General features: G+C 44.8%; 1 protein-coding gene across 1 annotated transcript in view; it reads left to right on the forward strand.

Annotated features, from left to right (window-relative positions):
* The first annotated feature begins 4,317 nt into the window (after window positions 1-4,317).
* Window positions 4,318-17,410, forward strand: part of CUNH11orf80 (chromosome unknown C11orf80 homolog) — a 74,797-nt gene continuing 61,704 nt past the window's right edge. The window contains exon 1 of the mRNA XM_036259680.1: window positions 4,318-4,339. Within this exon, the coding sequence (XP_036115573.1) occupies window positions 4,318-4,339 (22 nt within the window). The remainder of the gene's footprint in view (window positions 4,340-17,410) is intronic.

The following is a 17,410-nucleotide window of genomic DNA, read 5'->3' on the forward strand; positions in this document are numbered from 1 at the left end:
CATGGTGCATGTGAGAAATAGAGAGAATGTTAGCGGGAGGGAAAACAGAGGGCAAGAGAGCATGTGTGGTGAATTCAGGCCAGGAAGAAAGGAATTTTTTTTTCCTGCAGAAGCTTCCCTTTAAATGTCAAGAAACAGAACCTGATAAACCCAAAGCTCAGAATTTATCCCATCAACTGCTGAATTGGAAAGAACGTGTAAGTTTCCCCTCCACATAGAAAATATAATCTTTTTTGAGCTTGGAGAAGAATTGAAAAGGATTGAGAAAGGAGAGCAAGAGTTTAGATGCAACTGTGGGACTTTGTTGTCTCCACCACCAACAATAATGGACAGAAAGAGCTTAAGCTCCATGTCATTCCTGGGACTCTGAGAAGGCACAGCCATTCAGAGTACCCTGTGCCAGAAGGGACAACTGCCACAGAGTACAAATGGCATTGTCACCTGTGGAGGCACAGGAGGTTCAAGATAAATTCCATGTCCTCACCAATTCCAGCCTTCTCCAAATCTGATTCTCTTTGGCTCCTTGACATTTGGAAGAAATCTTAAAAGTTCCTCAGTGCCCTGCCCGGGAGGAGTGTGAGAGGGACATGAAAACTGAAAGTTAGGGTGCCTGTGGGGATTGATTTGGAGTGGGGGGAGGGAAAAACCCCACAGGAGGGGCTGAGGGGTACCTGACCAAGTTAGGGAGCAGACAGAGGTTCAGTAGTACCAGGAATCGCTGAGGTGGGAGCCACCAAGCTCTCCATTAAACAATCGCTGCGCTTTGTCTATACCAAGATCACAGGTTCGACCTGCCAGGGAACTCTGTCACAGATGCACTGGCCATAGAGCCCAGTGGCCAGGGCCAAGTGAAGGAAGCTACTCTTTATCAGTTAGGTAAGAGAGACAGAAGATGGCACTTGCCTTTTATGTGCCTCCTCTGATATCAGAATGATACATATATCCCAAACTAGAACAACCATGAAGGGAGGGGCATAGGGAAGAGAAGCCTAAGAGACTGCATATGCCACTTGAAATGATTGTCTTGAGTTGGCATTTTTCAGGTAATCATTTTTCTGCCATTAGTAGAAATGGGGTCTAAAGGGCTAGGTTGAGAAGTAAAGAAAAGTACCTATTTCCTCACCTGAGTCTCTGACTGAAATTGTAAACAGCCTGATATATGAGTAAAGGTCAGAAAGGCTGGCTTGCAAAGGGCGTGCCAGCACCTCACAAGGACAGACCTGACTTCCTGCAACTACTGTGGACCAGCAGGCCAGTGTAATGCCAGCTTGGGACATGATTTGCAAAGAATGATCATGTATTTGAAAGTGAAAGTCTGCAGATGAGCCAAGACAGAGTCTTAAGTCAAAAGGAGCATTCTGATGGTAGGGTGTGGGGAGATGGGGCCTGGAGGACAGAAGAGAGTCCTACCTGGAGCTCCCTGACATAGTGTAGAAAGGTCTGGGGTTCCAGGAGCCCTGAGGGATGTGTTCTGAGCTGAGCAACACTGTGAGTGAATGCTGTTGTTGACTAAACTGGAGAAAATGCAACTGCTCTGACACAGAAGTATTACATCCATTTATCTTTGTCCAGCTTAGATTCAAAATAGCACTTATTTATGAACCATCCCTCCAAAACTATTTTTAAGTTCCAAACCTAAACACCATTAAAAACTGGGCCAGTTTGGCTCAGCATTTAGAGCATCAGCCTTCGGACCAAAGGGTCTCGGGTTCGATTCTCGGTCAAGGGCACGTACATGGGTTGCAGGTTCGATCTCCAGTTGGGGTCATGCACGGAGGCAACTAATCGATGTGTCTCTCTCACATTGATGTTTCTCTCTCCCCCCCCCCTCCCTTCCACTCGATAAAAAAAAAAAAAAATCAATGGAAAAATATCCTCAGGTGAGGTTTAGCAAAAAATACATAAATAAATAAATAAATAAATAAATAAATAAATAAATAAATAAATTTTCTTAAAAAAACAAAAACAAACAAACTGGGCCTAACAACTCATTTGAATGGTTCCAAACCATCTGGGAGAAGGTTAGGATCAACCATGATTCTCATAACTTTAAAAAAAATATATGTTTTTATTGATTTTTCAGAGAGAGAGGAAGGGAAAGAGATAGAAATATTGATCAGCTGCCTCCTGCTTGCCCCCTACTGGAGATTTGGCCCACAACCTGGGCATGTGCCCTAACCGGGAATTGAACTGGTGACCTCTTGGTGCATGGGTTGATGCTCAACTTCTGAGCCACACCAGCCAGTCAATAATGAACTACTGTCAATAATGAACTACTCCTTTCTTCTAAGAAGCTTATGCAACAAACCCCTGGTAATACACAGTTCCCTTGAAAAAAATGTGTGATCATACCCGTGTTCCTGAAATAAATTTGGGCAGCATCTGCTTACTACTAATAGCTAGCTCAAGAGAAGTATTTGGGGTTCCTTGATCAAATTGCACTGGAAAATGTGAATTGTGCTAGGAAACCTAAGTGCTAGAACCCAAAAAGTGTAGGTTTAGTGAACAACTTTGAAGCTACAGAAATTTACAGTCAGTTTTCTGTATTGTAACCTAATTTACTTATTATTGTTCAACTATTATTGGCATCTGAAACTTCCTGGTGGTTAGGAACAAGACTATGGAGTCTTATGGCCTTGTTGAAATTATGGCCCAAAACATTATAATTGTATGGCCTTGAACAAGTTATTTAATTTCTCTGAGCCTCGGTTTTCTCATCTGTAAATAGGGGGTCATTTTAAAGACATTGTGGTTAGAAATTAAATAATGCATGTCAGGTGCACGATGCCTGATGCCTGGTAAGGGTTCAGTAAATGTTAGCTGTTGCTGTTATCATTATTTTACTTGTTTTGAATGTAGGTAAATCTTGCCTTAACTAAAACATAACAGATATACATCAGAGATACTGCAGGTTTGGTTCCAGACCAATGTAATAAAAGCAAGCAATGCAATAAAGTGAGTTGTAATCTTTTTGCTGGTGGAGGGTCTTGTCTTCAATTGTAAAATCACAACATCCCTGAAGTGCTATATAGTGAATTGCAAGAAAACGAGGTATGCCCGTGATGTTGTATGAAAATCTAGATTTGCATAAAAGGTTAATGGGGGAGGTTATTTGTATTAAAAAGGTATTTCTCAATTTATGAGAAAACTGAAAACAGGGTTTCCTTTAAACAGTCAAAGTCCCAGTATGTCTAAAATGATTTGATTCACACAAAACGGAGTTTATATGATGCTTTAGGAACACAGCTAGTGTACAAAGCACAGGACATCTGTAATGTGATCACTCAGGCCAGGTCTGAACCACTGTGACAAGTTAACAATAACAATCCTGGGTATTCCCCAGTTCCCTTTATAAAAGGATTAGATAAATTCTCTGTAGTTTCAGAGGGTAGAGCTGGGATCAATGAGTGGAAGATACAGTGGGGAGGATTTCAATTCAATATAATGAAAAAATCTCCACCAAAACACTGCTCTCCAAAACTGGAATGGGTTGATTCTGAAGTGGCAAATTTCCCAACACTAGATATTTAAGTAAAAGCTAGGTATCGATTTGTCAGGACTGTTGGAATGACTATTGCATGAAATAGGGAGGTGAATTAGGGCAGTGTTTCCCAACCCTAAATACACTAAATATATTGTGCAAACCAGATCAATTCTCCATCTTGGATACAAGGAAGACATGAGAAAGGAAGCAGAGAAAGACTGTTTAGGAAGAGGGGTAGGGATAAAGGAAATGAACTGGAAAAATAGTGTTCCTCTGGTTGGGAATACGAGATTAAATGACTTCTAAGATTTCTTCTAAATTGAAGATGCTAAAACTCTCAAATTGTTTCACAGATGTTATTTTAACTACATTCCTGGGAAAGTTTTCCTATTTTATTTTATTTTATTTATTTATTTAATCCTCACCCGAGGACATTTTTTCATCTTTTGTTCGGATAGAGTGGGAGGGAGAGAGAGGAAGAAAGAGAGAAACAGCGACGTGAAAGGGACACATCAAGTGGCTGCCACCCGCACGACCCAACCAGGGCCGGGGACAAACTGCAAGCAAGGTGCGTGCCCTTAGCGGAAACCGAACCTGGGTCTCTATGGACTGCAGGCCGACACTCTAACCGCTGAGCCAAACTATCCAGGGCGAGTTTTCCTATTTTAGATGTGGAAAACGAGAATGTAACACCTAAAGTGAGTGGTAAAATGGGAAAAGAATTCAGACATCCTGACTCTTTTAGACTTTCGGTCCCACAGCCTGTTTACAACTGGCGAGAATGAAAGTTGAGGAAACAGAAGATAGAAGTGGCCTGAAAACTAGAACTCATGATGATCAAGATCAACTTCAGAGGTCAGTGAAAAATCAGCTCAATTGAGGTTCCATATTACCAGTTTTAGAGACTTTGTACACCAGCATTCCTGGTAAAGTAGTTCAGAGTACTGTGACCATACAAAAGACTGAACCAAGATTGAACACGTTCAGCCAGGGTTCTTTTTAGTGGGGCTCCTAGAACACAAATCTTTGTCCCAGTTAGCTTATTTGTCTTTCTTTTTTTTTTTTTTTATCCTCACCTGAGGACATTTTTCCATTTTTTTGTTCAGGTAGAGCGGGAGGGAGAGTGAGGAACAGAGAGAGAGAGAAACATCGATGTGAAAGGAACACATCGAGTGGCTGCCACCCGCACAACCAACCAGGGCCGGGGACAAACTGCAACCGAGGTACATGCCCTTAGCGGGAACCGAACCCGGGTCTCACAGGACCGCAGGCTGACGCTCTAACCGCTGAGCCAAACCGGCCAGGGCTTATTTGTCTTTCAAATAAAGTTGATCATCTGGCCTTTGGATCAAATAGGTTTACTTGGCCAAAAGTGACCAGATTACACTGCTGTTTCCATTCCCAAAGCTTCTATGCTACAAAGAATACTTCCCTTCCAGTGGACATCAGTTGGCAGGACAAATACACCTGCCTAGAAAGAAGGTAAAAATCCAATTACAGAGGGAAGAACCACTTTGTGATACAGATTTTACTGGTTATCTAGGAAGTAGAAAAATTGGACACTAGCAGGAAAGGGATAAAATCTCTTGGGCTGACCCCAAAACCTGCTACTGGTAGAGAAACCAGACTCTGTGCAAAGGGTGATTGTCAGCTAGGAAAAACAGTAAGCTACCTAGTATCATTGTCAGTCATTTTAAGAAGGAGAGGAAGAAAACAGGGAATGGGGTGAAGAAGAAAACACTCTAGTCATTGCAAACTTTGGTAGTGTCCTGGGGTGGGGGGATCTTTATTTTGCCCATAAATATTAGAGTGACAAAGAATCAATGCTGTAGTCCAAGAAATGGCACAAAAGTCAGCACCACTATGGCCTCTAGTGTCCCCTAATATTCCTCCGCATGAACATCCCTGTGTGACCCCTGATCAGAAAGCAGAGAGGTGAGTGGTGAAGCTGCCCCAGATTCTGTGCTCCAGGTGGAGAAGGCCTCAAGAAGGTGAAGGGATGAGCTAATCTGAGCTTCATGGCCCCATTTCCAAGGATGTGATTAGTGGAGAGGCACCTGGGACCTGCTCCATTTCAGGAAACCCGGTTATGGAAACTGGTGGGGGACAGACTTTGCTCAGGACCTGAGAGAAGCAGTTAACCCTTTCCTGTGGTCTTTATGGGAAACAGCCTCTTTTAATAGTTTCCCAGAGGGAAAGAAGCTCGCTCCTCAAATGGACTTGATTTTGCATCAGCCTGATAAGGGGGACCTCAGGGATATTTTTCACCCAAGTTCCTGGGGTCAGTCTCTTCAGGGCCTCTGAATGTTCTAAGGGAGCCTGAGAACAAGGTAGGACCTAAGAAGTGTCTAGGAATGATATACCCAGAAAGAGCACATTCAGAAGGGAAAGCCAGCTCAACAGTTCCTACAATGTCACTGTTTACCTGGCAGCATTCCCTAGGATGTTCTGGTTCCACTCAAATCCTTGGGTTCAGGTCAGAATCAATCTGGGGCTCGTCAAGTGGGGTCTCTTCTGGTCAGACAGGGGATTTCTTCTCAGACTGTTCAGAGTGGACCTGAGACACTAATCCAAACCCTGAGGTGAATGGAGGCATGCAAGGAGAATCAGTATGCCACTAAGTCTAAGGAGAGGGGAGAGCTGGCCCCATGAAGGCACTGCTCAAACCCTGAACACCAGGGCTAAAAATACCCAGAGCAGCATCCACAGGCTCCTTGAGTGACCTGGTTGACTTAGGTGACCTTAACCTTGTGCAGATCATTTAACTTCTTTGGAGCTCAAATTTCTTCATCTATTGAAAATAACTGATAACCTCTACTTTATAGTTCCTCCTGGCTCTAACATTCTATTACTCCGAAGATGAGGTCTGAGTAAAAAGAGTTTTAATAATGTGGAGTCAGTCCAACAATATATTAGACACTAGACCCTAAACAGGTTGGGGGCAAAAATTGTTGGGTGAGAGAAGGGCTGGATGCTGTGCCTCATTCAAGCCTTAGTTTGGGAGAGATGAGAGCATCTGAGTTCATTGGCTCCTTAACTTTCTCATGGAGGGGTTTGCTTCTCATGGTAATATTCATGTTCCCATACTATAGAATTCTGAGACAAGCCATTAGGCAGGTCACAGCCGGGTGGGAGATGCACTGGGTAGCTGGGGGGGAGTGGAAAAGGGACTTAAAATTTTTTGTTTCAGATTTTGGCTCTGCTGTTTACAAACTCAGTGTGATACAACTCCTTCTTGGAACACCATCTTCAACATTTATAGAATGATAACAACATCTCCCATACAACGTTGGGAGGATTACTTAGAATAAATGGTGAAGATCATTTAGCACAGAGTAGATGCCAACCAAATGTCAAGCCTGCACCAAACCTTGCAGAGGTTTATGCTGTGGAAGTCCTAATGGCAGGCCCTTCTGTTAAAGGCTCCTTTCTCCGATTCTGCCTACATCTGGTAGGGAGGGGTGAGGAGCTGTGTGGCCTGGCTACCTCTGTTAGGCCTCCCCTGCCTCAGGATGGTGCTGGGTGTTCCACTGCATGAACATCCCCAAGGCTCGCTCTGGGAATAAGGACTGGAAGCCAGGATGACCAACTCATCTGAAGTACTACACTAGCAACTGTTCCTCCACCCTTCATTCCCAATGCCATTCTCAAGGTGAGACATTTTCTGCTAGGCCAACATTCTCCATGGGAAATATTTTAAAGAGCCATCTTCATTACCTTGGTTTCTCACCCATCACATAGTGATGATAACAATTATTTCACAAGCCCTGGCTGGTTTGGCTCAGCAGTTGGAGCGTCGGCCTGCGGACCAGAGAGTCCTGGGTTAGGTTCCTGCTAGGGGCACATACAAAAAAAACAAAAATTGTCTCACAAGATCCTGTGAGAGTTAAAAATTTGTATAAAGAGCCAGTGGTGCCCTGGACGGTTTGGCTCAATGGTTGGAGCATTGGCTTGTGGACCAGAGAGTCCCAGGTTTGGTTCCTGCTAGGGGCATGTACCCCCCCCTCAAAAAAAAAAAAAAAAAAGAGCCAGAGGTGACAACAGGCAGTCATTCAATGAACGTTAACTCCCTTCCCCTTGGTAACTCCACTTCCTAAAGGGGACACCTGAGAGAGAAGGGAGTGAAAAGGAGAGAAAGACTCCAGTGATTCCTCCAAATGCCAGCTTATCAAGGCTGAGATAATATTATGATGAATTTTCCAGAAATTAAACCCACCTTTCTTTAATAGGTTTACCTGTGAGCAACTCAGATGGGGAGGGAGGGTGGTCAACAGGGCTGAGCTCAGACTCAAGAAAGCTATGATTCAGGTTTCAGTAGATGTGTTCTTTGGAGTAGCACCAAGGTTGTGCACTGGACAGGCACTCGGCCAGCTCCCCCGCCTGTTCTGCCCAATCCTGGCTTCTTGGAGCTGGAAGTTTCCCTGAAGGAAAGCAGCCAACACCCTGTCCCACCCTTTTCTTTGGGCAACTCTCTGCCAGGCAGGAATCTCTCTCACTAGTTTGCTTTTGGCTGCCCGAGGAACCAGCAGCCAGATCATCCATCTGGGCTCAACCCCCTCTTGCCACGCCCCTCCCTGAACTTGCTCTAGCCCTGCAGCTGGAGTCTGGAGCACTACTACCTTCCTTTCAGCGGGGACACTCGTGGTAAACCCCAGAACTACTTCTGTCAGTGGAGCCTAGGAAAGCCAGCTCATGCCCTTGGCATTTTTAGTGGAGTCGAGCGTGGGGCGGGGTCTTTTCCCTGGGGGCGAGGGTTCCCTTTCAGGTCCTGCCTGGGGCTGGCTGGGCACCTTGGAATTAGGCTTGGGAACCTGCCTGGGATAAATAAATTGGAATTATTTAATTCTGAATAATTTTCGTCCTCCCAAAGAGTCCCCTGTTGGGAGGACGGCCAGTTTTAAATTTCAAATGACCAAATAAAATTGTAAGTATAAGTTTGTCCCAAATATTGCATGGAACACATGTATGCTTAAGATTTTTTTTTCTTTCTCTTTTTAAACTATAATGCAAATTTCACTGTCCGCCCTGCGTTTTTATCTGCTAAGCCTGGGAACCAGGAGTTGGCTTGGGGCACCTGGGGCAGCCCCCCCGCAGCTGTGAGGCTACTTGGGGGTCGAGACCCCGGCACCAGCCACTTCTCCGGGCAGAGGACAGCCGACGCGTTTTGAAAGGGAGAAGGGCTGCGCCTCGGCGAAACCGTGGGAAAGTCTCTTTCGAGAGGAAGGAGGAGTCTCACCCTGGCCTCATTCCTGCTCGCCTCCAGCCTCGCGCGCCGCCCGCGGGCTTTCCCTAGCCCCGCGGCGCGCCCACCTGTCCGCCCACGGACTGCGGCGGCTCCACTTAGCTCCTCACGACTCTGGGCAGGTCCCGGCGGCTCGCGGGCGGGGCGGGGAGGGGGAGGGAAGACGGCCGTGCCGAGTGCGCAGGCGTGGCGGGCCGGTGGGCGGGGCCTGCGCGGGCGGGAAGGAACAGCGTTGTGCGGCCGGGCGTGGGCGTGGGCGTGGGCGTGGGCGTGGGCGTGGGCGTGGGCGTGGGCGTGGGCGTGGGCGTGGGCGTGGGCGCGGGCAGAGGTCGAAGCCGCAGCGGACACCTGGCGACACGGCTCGCTGCCGCTCCTCACGCGGAATGGAGGGGACGGCTGTGGCCGTCTGTGAGGTGATGCCGGGAAGGGCGAGAAGGCAGAGCACAGTCTAGGAGGAGACAGGCTTTGTGAGGAGACCCCGAAGCTGGGGCACAGGGGTGTGGCGTGGCCCGAGGTGGCCGAGGAAGGCTCGGGAGTGATAGGATTCGCTGCAGGGCAGCCTGCCACACACGGCGTTGCGAGGAGCAGCTGAGGCCCCGAGCGTGGGAGCGCGCGGGCAGCGAAGCACGGGGGACGTCAGGAAGGGATGGTTACTCAGCTGAGGGCCGGCCACGTGCGGCCGCCCCCACGCCACAGCTGAGAAAACCGAGGCTCGTGAAATGGAGCTGTCTGCCGAACAGCGGCCCCGGTGTTCCAGCAGCGACGCCACCCTCAGGGGCCCCACCCCCGCTGGGAGGGCCGTGGCCAGAAGGGATGGGCACGGGGGGGGGGGGGGGAGTCGTCGGGACCAGTCCGTGCAAAGCAGACGGAGGGAAAGTCGCCGTCGGCCCTCGGGCCAGCCGGGTGTGGGGCGGCCACCCAGGGCGGCCGGGGACGAGGCCGCGCCCACTCTGACCACACCTGCGGACCGCGGTTCTTTTCTTGCGCTGGAAGGTGGGGCTGAACACCTGGCACCTCCTCGCTACTTTTGTGCATCCATCGCAGCACTTTCACTGCCACCGCCTGGGGAGTTCTTAGCCCCCGCCCTCGTAAGGGACACGAGACAGAACCATGGGCTGTTGGTTCTGACCCACTGAGTTCTTCCAGCCTTCCTGGGGTCTTTGCTATCGTCGAAGCAAGTCGGAGGATTAGACTGTGCAGGCGACAGAACCGAGGATAGAGCACAGAGCTTCTGACTCACAGGCCCGTCAGCCAGTGTTCATTTTCCACCTGCGCTCTCATTATAGATAAAGAGACTGTGGGGAAATCTTAACAGAAGGAGCCCAGTAAGTCACGGGATGTGTGAAGGAAAGTGTTAGGCTGTAGGAATGCCTGGAAATCGTCTTTATAAACTCTGGTACAAATTCGGATCTTAGTCCCCAAGTTCTCTTACTGAGATATCTTGACACCCCCCCCCCCTTTTTTAGATTTTTTTTTTTTTATCCTCACCCGAGGACATTTTCCCATTTTTTTGTTCAGGTAGAGTGGGAGGGAGAGAGAGGAACAGAGAGAGAGAGAGAAACATCGATGTGAAAGGAACACATCGAGTGGCTGCCACCCGCACGACCGACCAGGGCCGGGGACAAACTGCAACCGAGGTACATGCCCTTACCGGGTCTCTCAGGACCGCAGGCCGACGCTCTAACCGCTGAGCCAAACCAGCCAGGGCCCTTTATTTTAAAGAAGGGTGGGGTAATCATTTTCCCCGTGGTACCTTAGAGTGGAAGTGAGAGTCTACTTTCATAAATAATAATGGAATTAAATACAATATATTTTATTTCAAATGTGTCTGAAGATTGAATGTTTTATCCAGATGTCTTGGCGATCTGTTGAACTTAAAATATTGTGTGCAGTCTTTAAACTGCAGATGAACATATTAGAAATAATAGGTAATATTCATTAAGCATTTACTATATGCCAGGCACTGTATTAAGCATTTTTCATGTTCAGCAGCAGCCATATGTGGTAGATTTGTTCTCATTTTTAAAAATATGTTTTTATTGAGTTTTTTAGAGAGAGAGGAAGGGAGAGAGAAACATCCACGGAAGAGAGAAACATTGATTGGCTGCCTCCTGCACACCTCCGCTGGGGATCCAACTGGCAACCCCAGGCATGAGCTCTGACAGGGAATGGAACCAGGACCTCTCAGTCCATGGGGCTATGCTCAATCCACTGAGCCACACAGATCTAGCGTGTTCTCATTTTTTTTTTTTTAAAGAGAGAGGAAGGGAGTGGGAGAGAGAGAGAGAAACATCGATGAGAGAGAACATCAATTGGCCGCCTCCTGCATGCCCCCCACTGGGAATCGGGCCCACAACCTGGACATGTGCCCTGACTGGGAATCGAACCAGCAACCTCTTGGTGCATGGGTTGATGTGCAACCACTGAGCCACACCGGCCAGGCTGTTCTCATTTTTATAAATGAGGAAACTGAGGTATAGAGAAGTAACTTGCCCAAGGTCATGTGTTAGAATTTGGGGCATTAGGATTCAAAAACAGGCATCTGCCTGCAGAGCCAGTGCTCTTAACTAGGTTTCTGACCCTCAGAAATGTTGATTTAATGAAAGGTAAACATGAGTCATAACTTAATGTTGGATTTTATTTGGGAATAAATAAATAGGAAAAACAAACTCCCACTTAGTTTTTTCAAATTATTATTTCCAGATGAACTTATCCTTTGAATAAAGCAATTTAGTGTTTCCATTTTCTGTCTTGTTGGGCATTGTGTTGAATTTCACTGTCTCCTTTCTTATGTCACTCCCCTAAGCTATTTCTTCTGTTTAGACACAATGCTTTGTTCTGAACAAATGTAAATCTGACATTTTGCAAGCAAGAGTATTATTTTTTTTAAATTATTAACTGTATCATACAGATTTATTACCATAATTTCTAAAGAAAATTGTGTTTTCTTTGAATTGTGCCCTTTTCAGATTTTGAAATATTTAATAATTCACTGGAAGTGTGAAACAGCAAAGGGAGCATTGTTAGAAGGACAGCTGGTGATTTCCATAGAAGCAATAAATTCTAAGCACCAGGCAAATACTCTTCATTGTGTAACAACTAGTAAGTGGAGGAAGAAAAAATGTTGATTTTCTATCTTTGTTATGATTTATGTTATAGTTTATTTTTAAAAATTCATTTAGTCATAATCTTTTATGTTATCACTTCAGGGTTGTGCCATAGTTAAATGTAAATGATTATGTAATAAGTATCTGGTGATAGATTTATAAATGTGTCACACAGGAAAGGTGAGTAGAATAACTCTTATCACAGCATCATTTTACTGGCTTAAGGTAAAATGCTCAAAAACAATCTCACTCTTGATTTTGGTTTTAACCTCCTCTTTCACATCAAAATTATATTACATTAAATTTTATCTCCTTTTATTTTTATTTTTATTTCTCACTCGAGAATATTTTTCTATTTATCATCAGCTAGAGTGGGAAGAAGGGAGAGAGACAGAAACATCGATGTGATAGAGCCATATCGACTGCTTGCCTCTGTGTCACACGACCCAACCAGGGCCGGGACGAACTGCAACTGAGTGTGTGCCCTTGACTGGAATCAAACCCAAAACTCATTGGTCCACAAGCCGACGTTCTAACCACTGAGCCAAACCAGCCAGGGCAAATTTTATCTCCTTTTTCTTTCATATCTAGCCTTTGGTAGTTGGAAAAGAGCAAAAAAAAAAGAAGAAGAAGAAGAAGAAGAAAAGAAGTAAAATGATGAATAGTGCATATGATAAGCCTAACTTGCAGTTAGTTTTAAAATATATACCTCTTCCATTTGGCTCTTTTTCTTTTAATTCTCACCCGAGGATATTTTTCCACTTATTTTCAGACAGAATGGGAGGGAGGGAGGGAGGGAGAGAGGAAGAGACAGAGACAGAGACAGAGACAGAGACAGAGACAGACATCAATGTGAGAGAGACACATCAATTGGTTGCCTCCTGCATGATCTCGACCATGGCCAGGGACTGAACTGCAACTGAGGCACTTGCCCTTGATCAGAATTGAACTCACAACTCTCTGGTTCGCAGGCCAATGCTCTAACTGCTGAGCCAAACTGGCGAGGGCCATTTGACTCTTTTTCTTTTGTACCTTTTGCCTAAATATTTGAGAGAAGCTGATGCATTGAGTGGCTCTGAAACTATTTTCTTGAACTTGTGAAGTGATAACATTTTTGTTTGTCTGGGTTTTGGGTGTGTATGTGTAAATTTATTGAAGGATACTTTAGAATGAAGTTGTCCCATCAGTCTTAGGGGAGTCATCCTGCGTCCCTGTTGAGATTGGGTAGTACTTTAGGCGCTACAAGACATTCTCTCACCTGAACTGGAATGACCTGTCTTCTCTTTGTGCACTATCAGTAAACATCCTCAAAAGAGGGATGATAGGTTGGTTTGCTTCTACTCAACATGAACTTCACTCTGACTGGACAGAGCTTCCACCATTCATGAGAGAGAGGGTTAGCTATGTGGCTAGGGAGATGTTGGTCTGTATATGGTTGTATTAGATTGTGCATGACTCGAATCCTGTAAATTGTTGAAATAAAGGTAGCAAACTTTATTTCACTCAAAGCAAAGAACTTGAGCCACAATAGCTTTTGGCAAGAAACCCAATTCCAAAGGCATTTTGAGCCTAGTGGATTTCTTCAGCCCATCTATTGTAGGGTTATTTCTCTTTACTATCTCTGATCTTTTTTGGTAGGAGGCAAGGAAATATATGCTTCTCACAAAACATTGCAACACTACAGAAATATATATTATGGAAAGTGAGACTTTCTGGTAATCTCACCCTTTGTGATAATTATTAAATAATATTCAATATATATTCTTCTAGATTTTTTTATTCATATGGTCATAGCCTCACCAGGTAGATAGAAAGCCAGATTGCCACCATTCTGGGATTAAGGGGTAAGAGAGGTGTTAAGTATCTCAGCATTCATTGTTTATGTTCTCTCAATACATTTGTTTGTTTTGAAATAAGTTTTTATTGATATTCTAGAGAGAAAGGAAGGGGAAGAGAGATAGAAACATCAATGTGAGAGTGAAACATTGATCGGCTGCCCCCTGCACACGCTCTACTGGGGATTGAGCCTACAACTCAGGCATGTGCCCTGACCAGGAATAGAACTGGGGCCTCTCAGTCCATGGCATGGGATGACACTCAATCTGAGCTTAATCTATTTGTTTTTAGTACTACTTTGGTTATCAGTCCAGAGACCCATGTTCTACTCTTTTTTTTTTAAGTCCCCACCAGAGGATATTTTTTCATTTATCTTCAGATGGAGTGGGAAGGAGGGAAGGAGAGGGCAGGGTGAGAGAGAGAAAGAAACGTCAGTATGAAAGAGACACATCAATTGGTTGCCTCCCACACAACCCTGATTGGAATTGAACCCGAGATTCTTTGGTCTGCAGACCGACGCTCTAACCGCTGAGCCAAACCAGCTAGGGCAATGTTCTACTTTTTTTTTTTCTTTATCCTCACCCGAGGACATTTTTCCACTTTATTGTTCAGATAGAGTGGGAGGGAGAGAGGGAGGGAGGGAGAGAGAGAGAGAGAGAGAGAGAGAGAGAGAAACATCGACGTGAAAGGGACACATCGAATGGCTGCCACCCGCACGACCAACCAGGGTCGGGGACAAACTGCAACCGAGGCAGGTGCCCTTAGTGGGAACCGAACCCTGTCTTTCTGAACCGCAGGCTGATGCTCTAACCACTGAGCCAAACTGGCCAGGGCAATGTTCTACTTTTTTAAGAAATAACCTCTCCCTCTCTCACCCCCACCCCCACCCCCACCAAGATTAAGGAGTGCCAGTTCCTAGAATGCTGAATGGAGGAGGAACTCTAAAGATCTGACTACTTCCTAAATTAAATTTTTTTCAGCCTACTTTTCTTATTTTAGCTCCCACCCCACCCCTACTTCCAGAAGTTCCTGATACTGCCATACCTGAGTCTTTGGGGATTTTGTTGTATCCTTTGGGTTGTTTTTTGGTTTGTAATTCAATTTGTCATGTCTCCTACATCCTTTCCCACTAGTTCTTCTGCTTTTCAGTTTCTAGAATTTTATCACAGTCATCTTCGTGTCTTATTCTCTATCCTTGTAGCTTATTCCTTTTTAAAAAAATCCCATTTCTGCCCCAGCTGGTTTGGTTCAGCAGTTAGAGCGTTGGCCCGCGGACCAGAGAGTCCCAGGTTTGGTCCCCGCTAAGGACATGTACCTCAGTTGCAGTTTGTCCCTGGACCCAGTTGGGGTTGTGCAGGTGGCAACCACTCCATGTGTCTCTCTCTTATCGATGTTTCTCTCTATATATTCCTCCCTCTCTCCCTCCCACTCTATCTGAAGATAAATGCAAAAATGTCCTTGGGTGAGGATAAAAAAAAATCCCATTTCTATTGTTTTATTCAGATTCTAGGAGGGAGTAAAAGAGATGTGTATGTTCAATCTGCCATCTTTACCTGAAAGTGTGATGGTGGTGTCTTTGGTCTGAAGTCTTTGATCATGAAGTACCATGTATTACTTACCTAGGACTGTTGTAACAAAGTACCACAAACTAGGTGTCTTAAAACAAAATCAATTTATTCTCTCATTGTTATGGTGGCTAGAAGTCCAAAATCAAGATATCAGTAGGATATCTGGAGTCTCTGAGGGAGAAATCTATTCCATGCCTCTGTCCTAGATTCTGGCAGACCTTTGGTGTTTCTTGGCTTGTTGACGTAATACTCCAGTCTTGCTTCTGTCTTCACGTGATGTTCTCCCCTGTTTTAATCTGTCTGGATCTTCATGTGACCTTCTAGGGATACTACTGGGATTTAAGGTCACTCTAATCTGGTAGGACCTTATCTTAACTTGATAATATTCATAAAGACCATATTTCCAAATAAGGTCATAATCACAAGTTCCAAGGCTTAGTTCTTCAAAACCTCTTTTAGAAACACGAAATTCAACTTTACAACAAACCAGCAAGTTTTAGTACTGGAATAATCCAAACCAGCAAGTTTTAGTACTGGAATAATCCAAACCAGCAAGTTTTATTACTGGAATAATCCATACTGAGAGATAACTATGTGGTTTCTTTCCATCAGTAATTGTTGGAGGCTTTAACAAGTGTTGTTAGTTGCAATATTTCCCACAATGTGTGCTACAGGATGAGTTATTAGAAAGGAGTTATGTAGTCATCTAAATTTGGGGAATGCTGGTTAGAAATCAACGAGTTTTATTATTTTTTTAAATTACAGTTTACATTTAGCATTTTGTATTAGTATCAGGTGTACAGCATAGCAATTAGACGATTATATACTTTACAAAGTGGAATCTAAAGTTTCATTACTTGCCCTGGGTTGCAGGTTTGATCCCTGGTCCCTTCATTGTGTCTCTTGCACATCAATGTTTCTCTCGCTCTCTCTTCCCTACTCCCTTCTCTTCCGCTCTCTCTAAAAATCAATGGAGCCCTGGCCAATTTTGCTCAGTGGTTAGAGTGTTGGCCCGTGGACCAATGAGTCACGAGTTCTATTCCAGTCGGGGGCACGTACTTTGGTTGCGATTCGTCCCTGGCCCTGGTGGGGTTGTGCGGGAGGCAGACACTTGATGTGTCCCTTTCATGTCGATATTTCTCTCTCTTTTTCTTCCTCTCTCTCTCTCCCACTCTATCTGAACAAAAATGGAAAAATGTCCTCGGGTGAGGATTAAAAAAAAAAAATTAGTGGAAAAAATATCCTCAGGTGAGGATTAACAAAAAATAAAAATAAAGTTTCATTACTATAATCTTCTCAGAACCTTTAATATAACCAGAGTGGACTGTAAATCATTCAAAATGGTCTTTATATAGCATTTCCCAAACATCTTTCACCTCATAGCTCTTTTAAAAAATTATTTTAAAGATCATCTTCTGTTCTAATGAGGGAATGCTATTGCTTTAAAAATGTGTTCTGGCCCGGCTGGTGTGGCTCAGTGGTTGAGCGTCGACCCTGCACCAAGAGGTCGCTGGTTCGATTCCCGGTCAGGGCACATGCCCAGGTTGTGGGCCCGACCCCCAGTCGGGGGCGTGCAGGAGGCGGCCAGTCGATGTTCTCTCTCATCGATGTTTCCATCTCTCTCTCCCTCTCCCTTCCTCTCTCTCTAAAATCAATAAAGAAAAATTTAAAAAAAAAAATTAAAATATAAAAAATAAATAAATAAAAATGTGTTCTGCCCGGCTGGTGTGGCTCAGTGGTTGAGTGTTGACCCATGTACCAAGAGGTCGCCGGTTTAATTCCTGGTCAAGGCACATGCCTAGGTTGTGGGCCAAATCCCCAGTGGGGGGCATGCAGGAGGCAGCCAATCGATGTTTTCTCTCCTTGATGTTTCTCTTTCTCTCCCTCTCCCTTCATCTCTCTCTAAAATCAATAAAGAAAAAATATAAGATAAAATAAAAATAAAAACAAAAAGCTTTAAACTTTTGTTTCTTTCTAAAAAAAATAAAGAGAAAAATTAAAACAAACAAAATGTGTTCTACAATTAGTCTCTACTGTCATCTTTGCATTTAAAGGACAGCACTTGAGTACAGAAACAGAAATATAGCTGAAAGTTGAAGGCTGGGTGGGGTGTAGGATGATTGCTTTCCCTGAGCACATGCACCAAAAGTGACGCATTTTCAACAATTGTTGA

This window comes from Molossus molossus, unplaced genomic scaffold, assembly GCF_014108415.1.
Source record: "Molossus molossus isolate mMolMol1 unplaced genomic scaffold, mMolMol1.p scaffold_m16_p_13, whole genome shotgun sequence".
Lineage (NCBI taxonomy): Eukaryota > Metazoa > Chordata > Mammalia > Chiroptera > Molossidae > Molossus > Molossus molossus.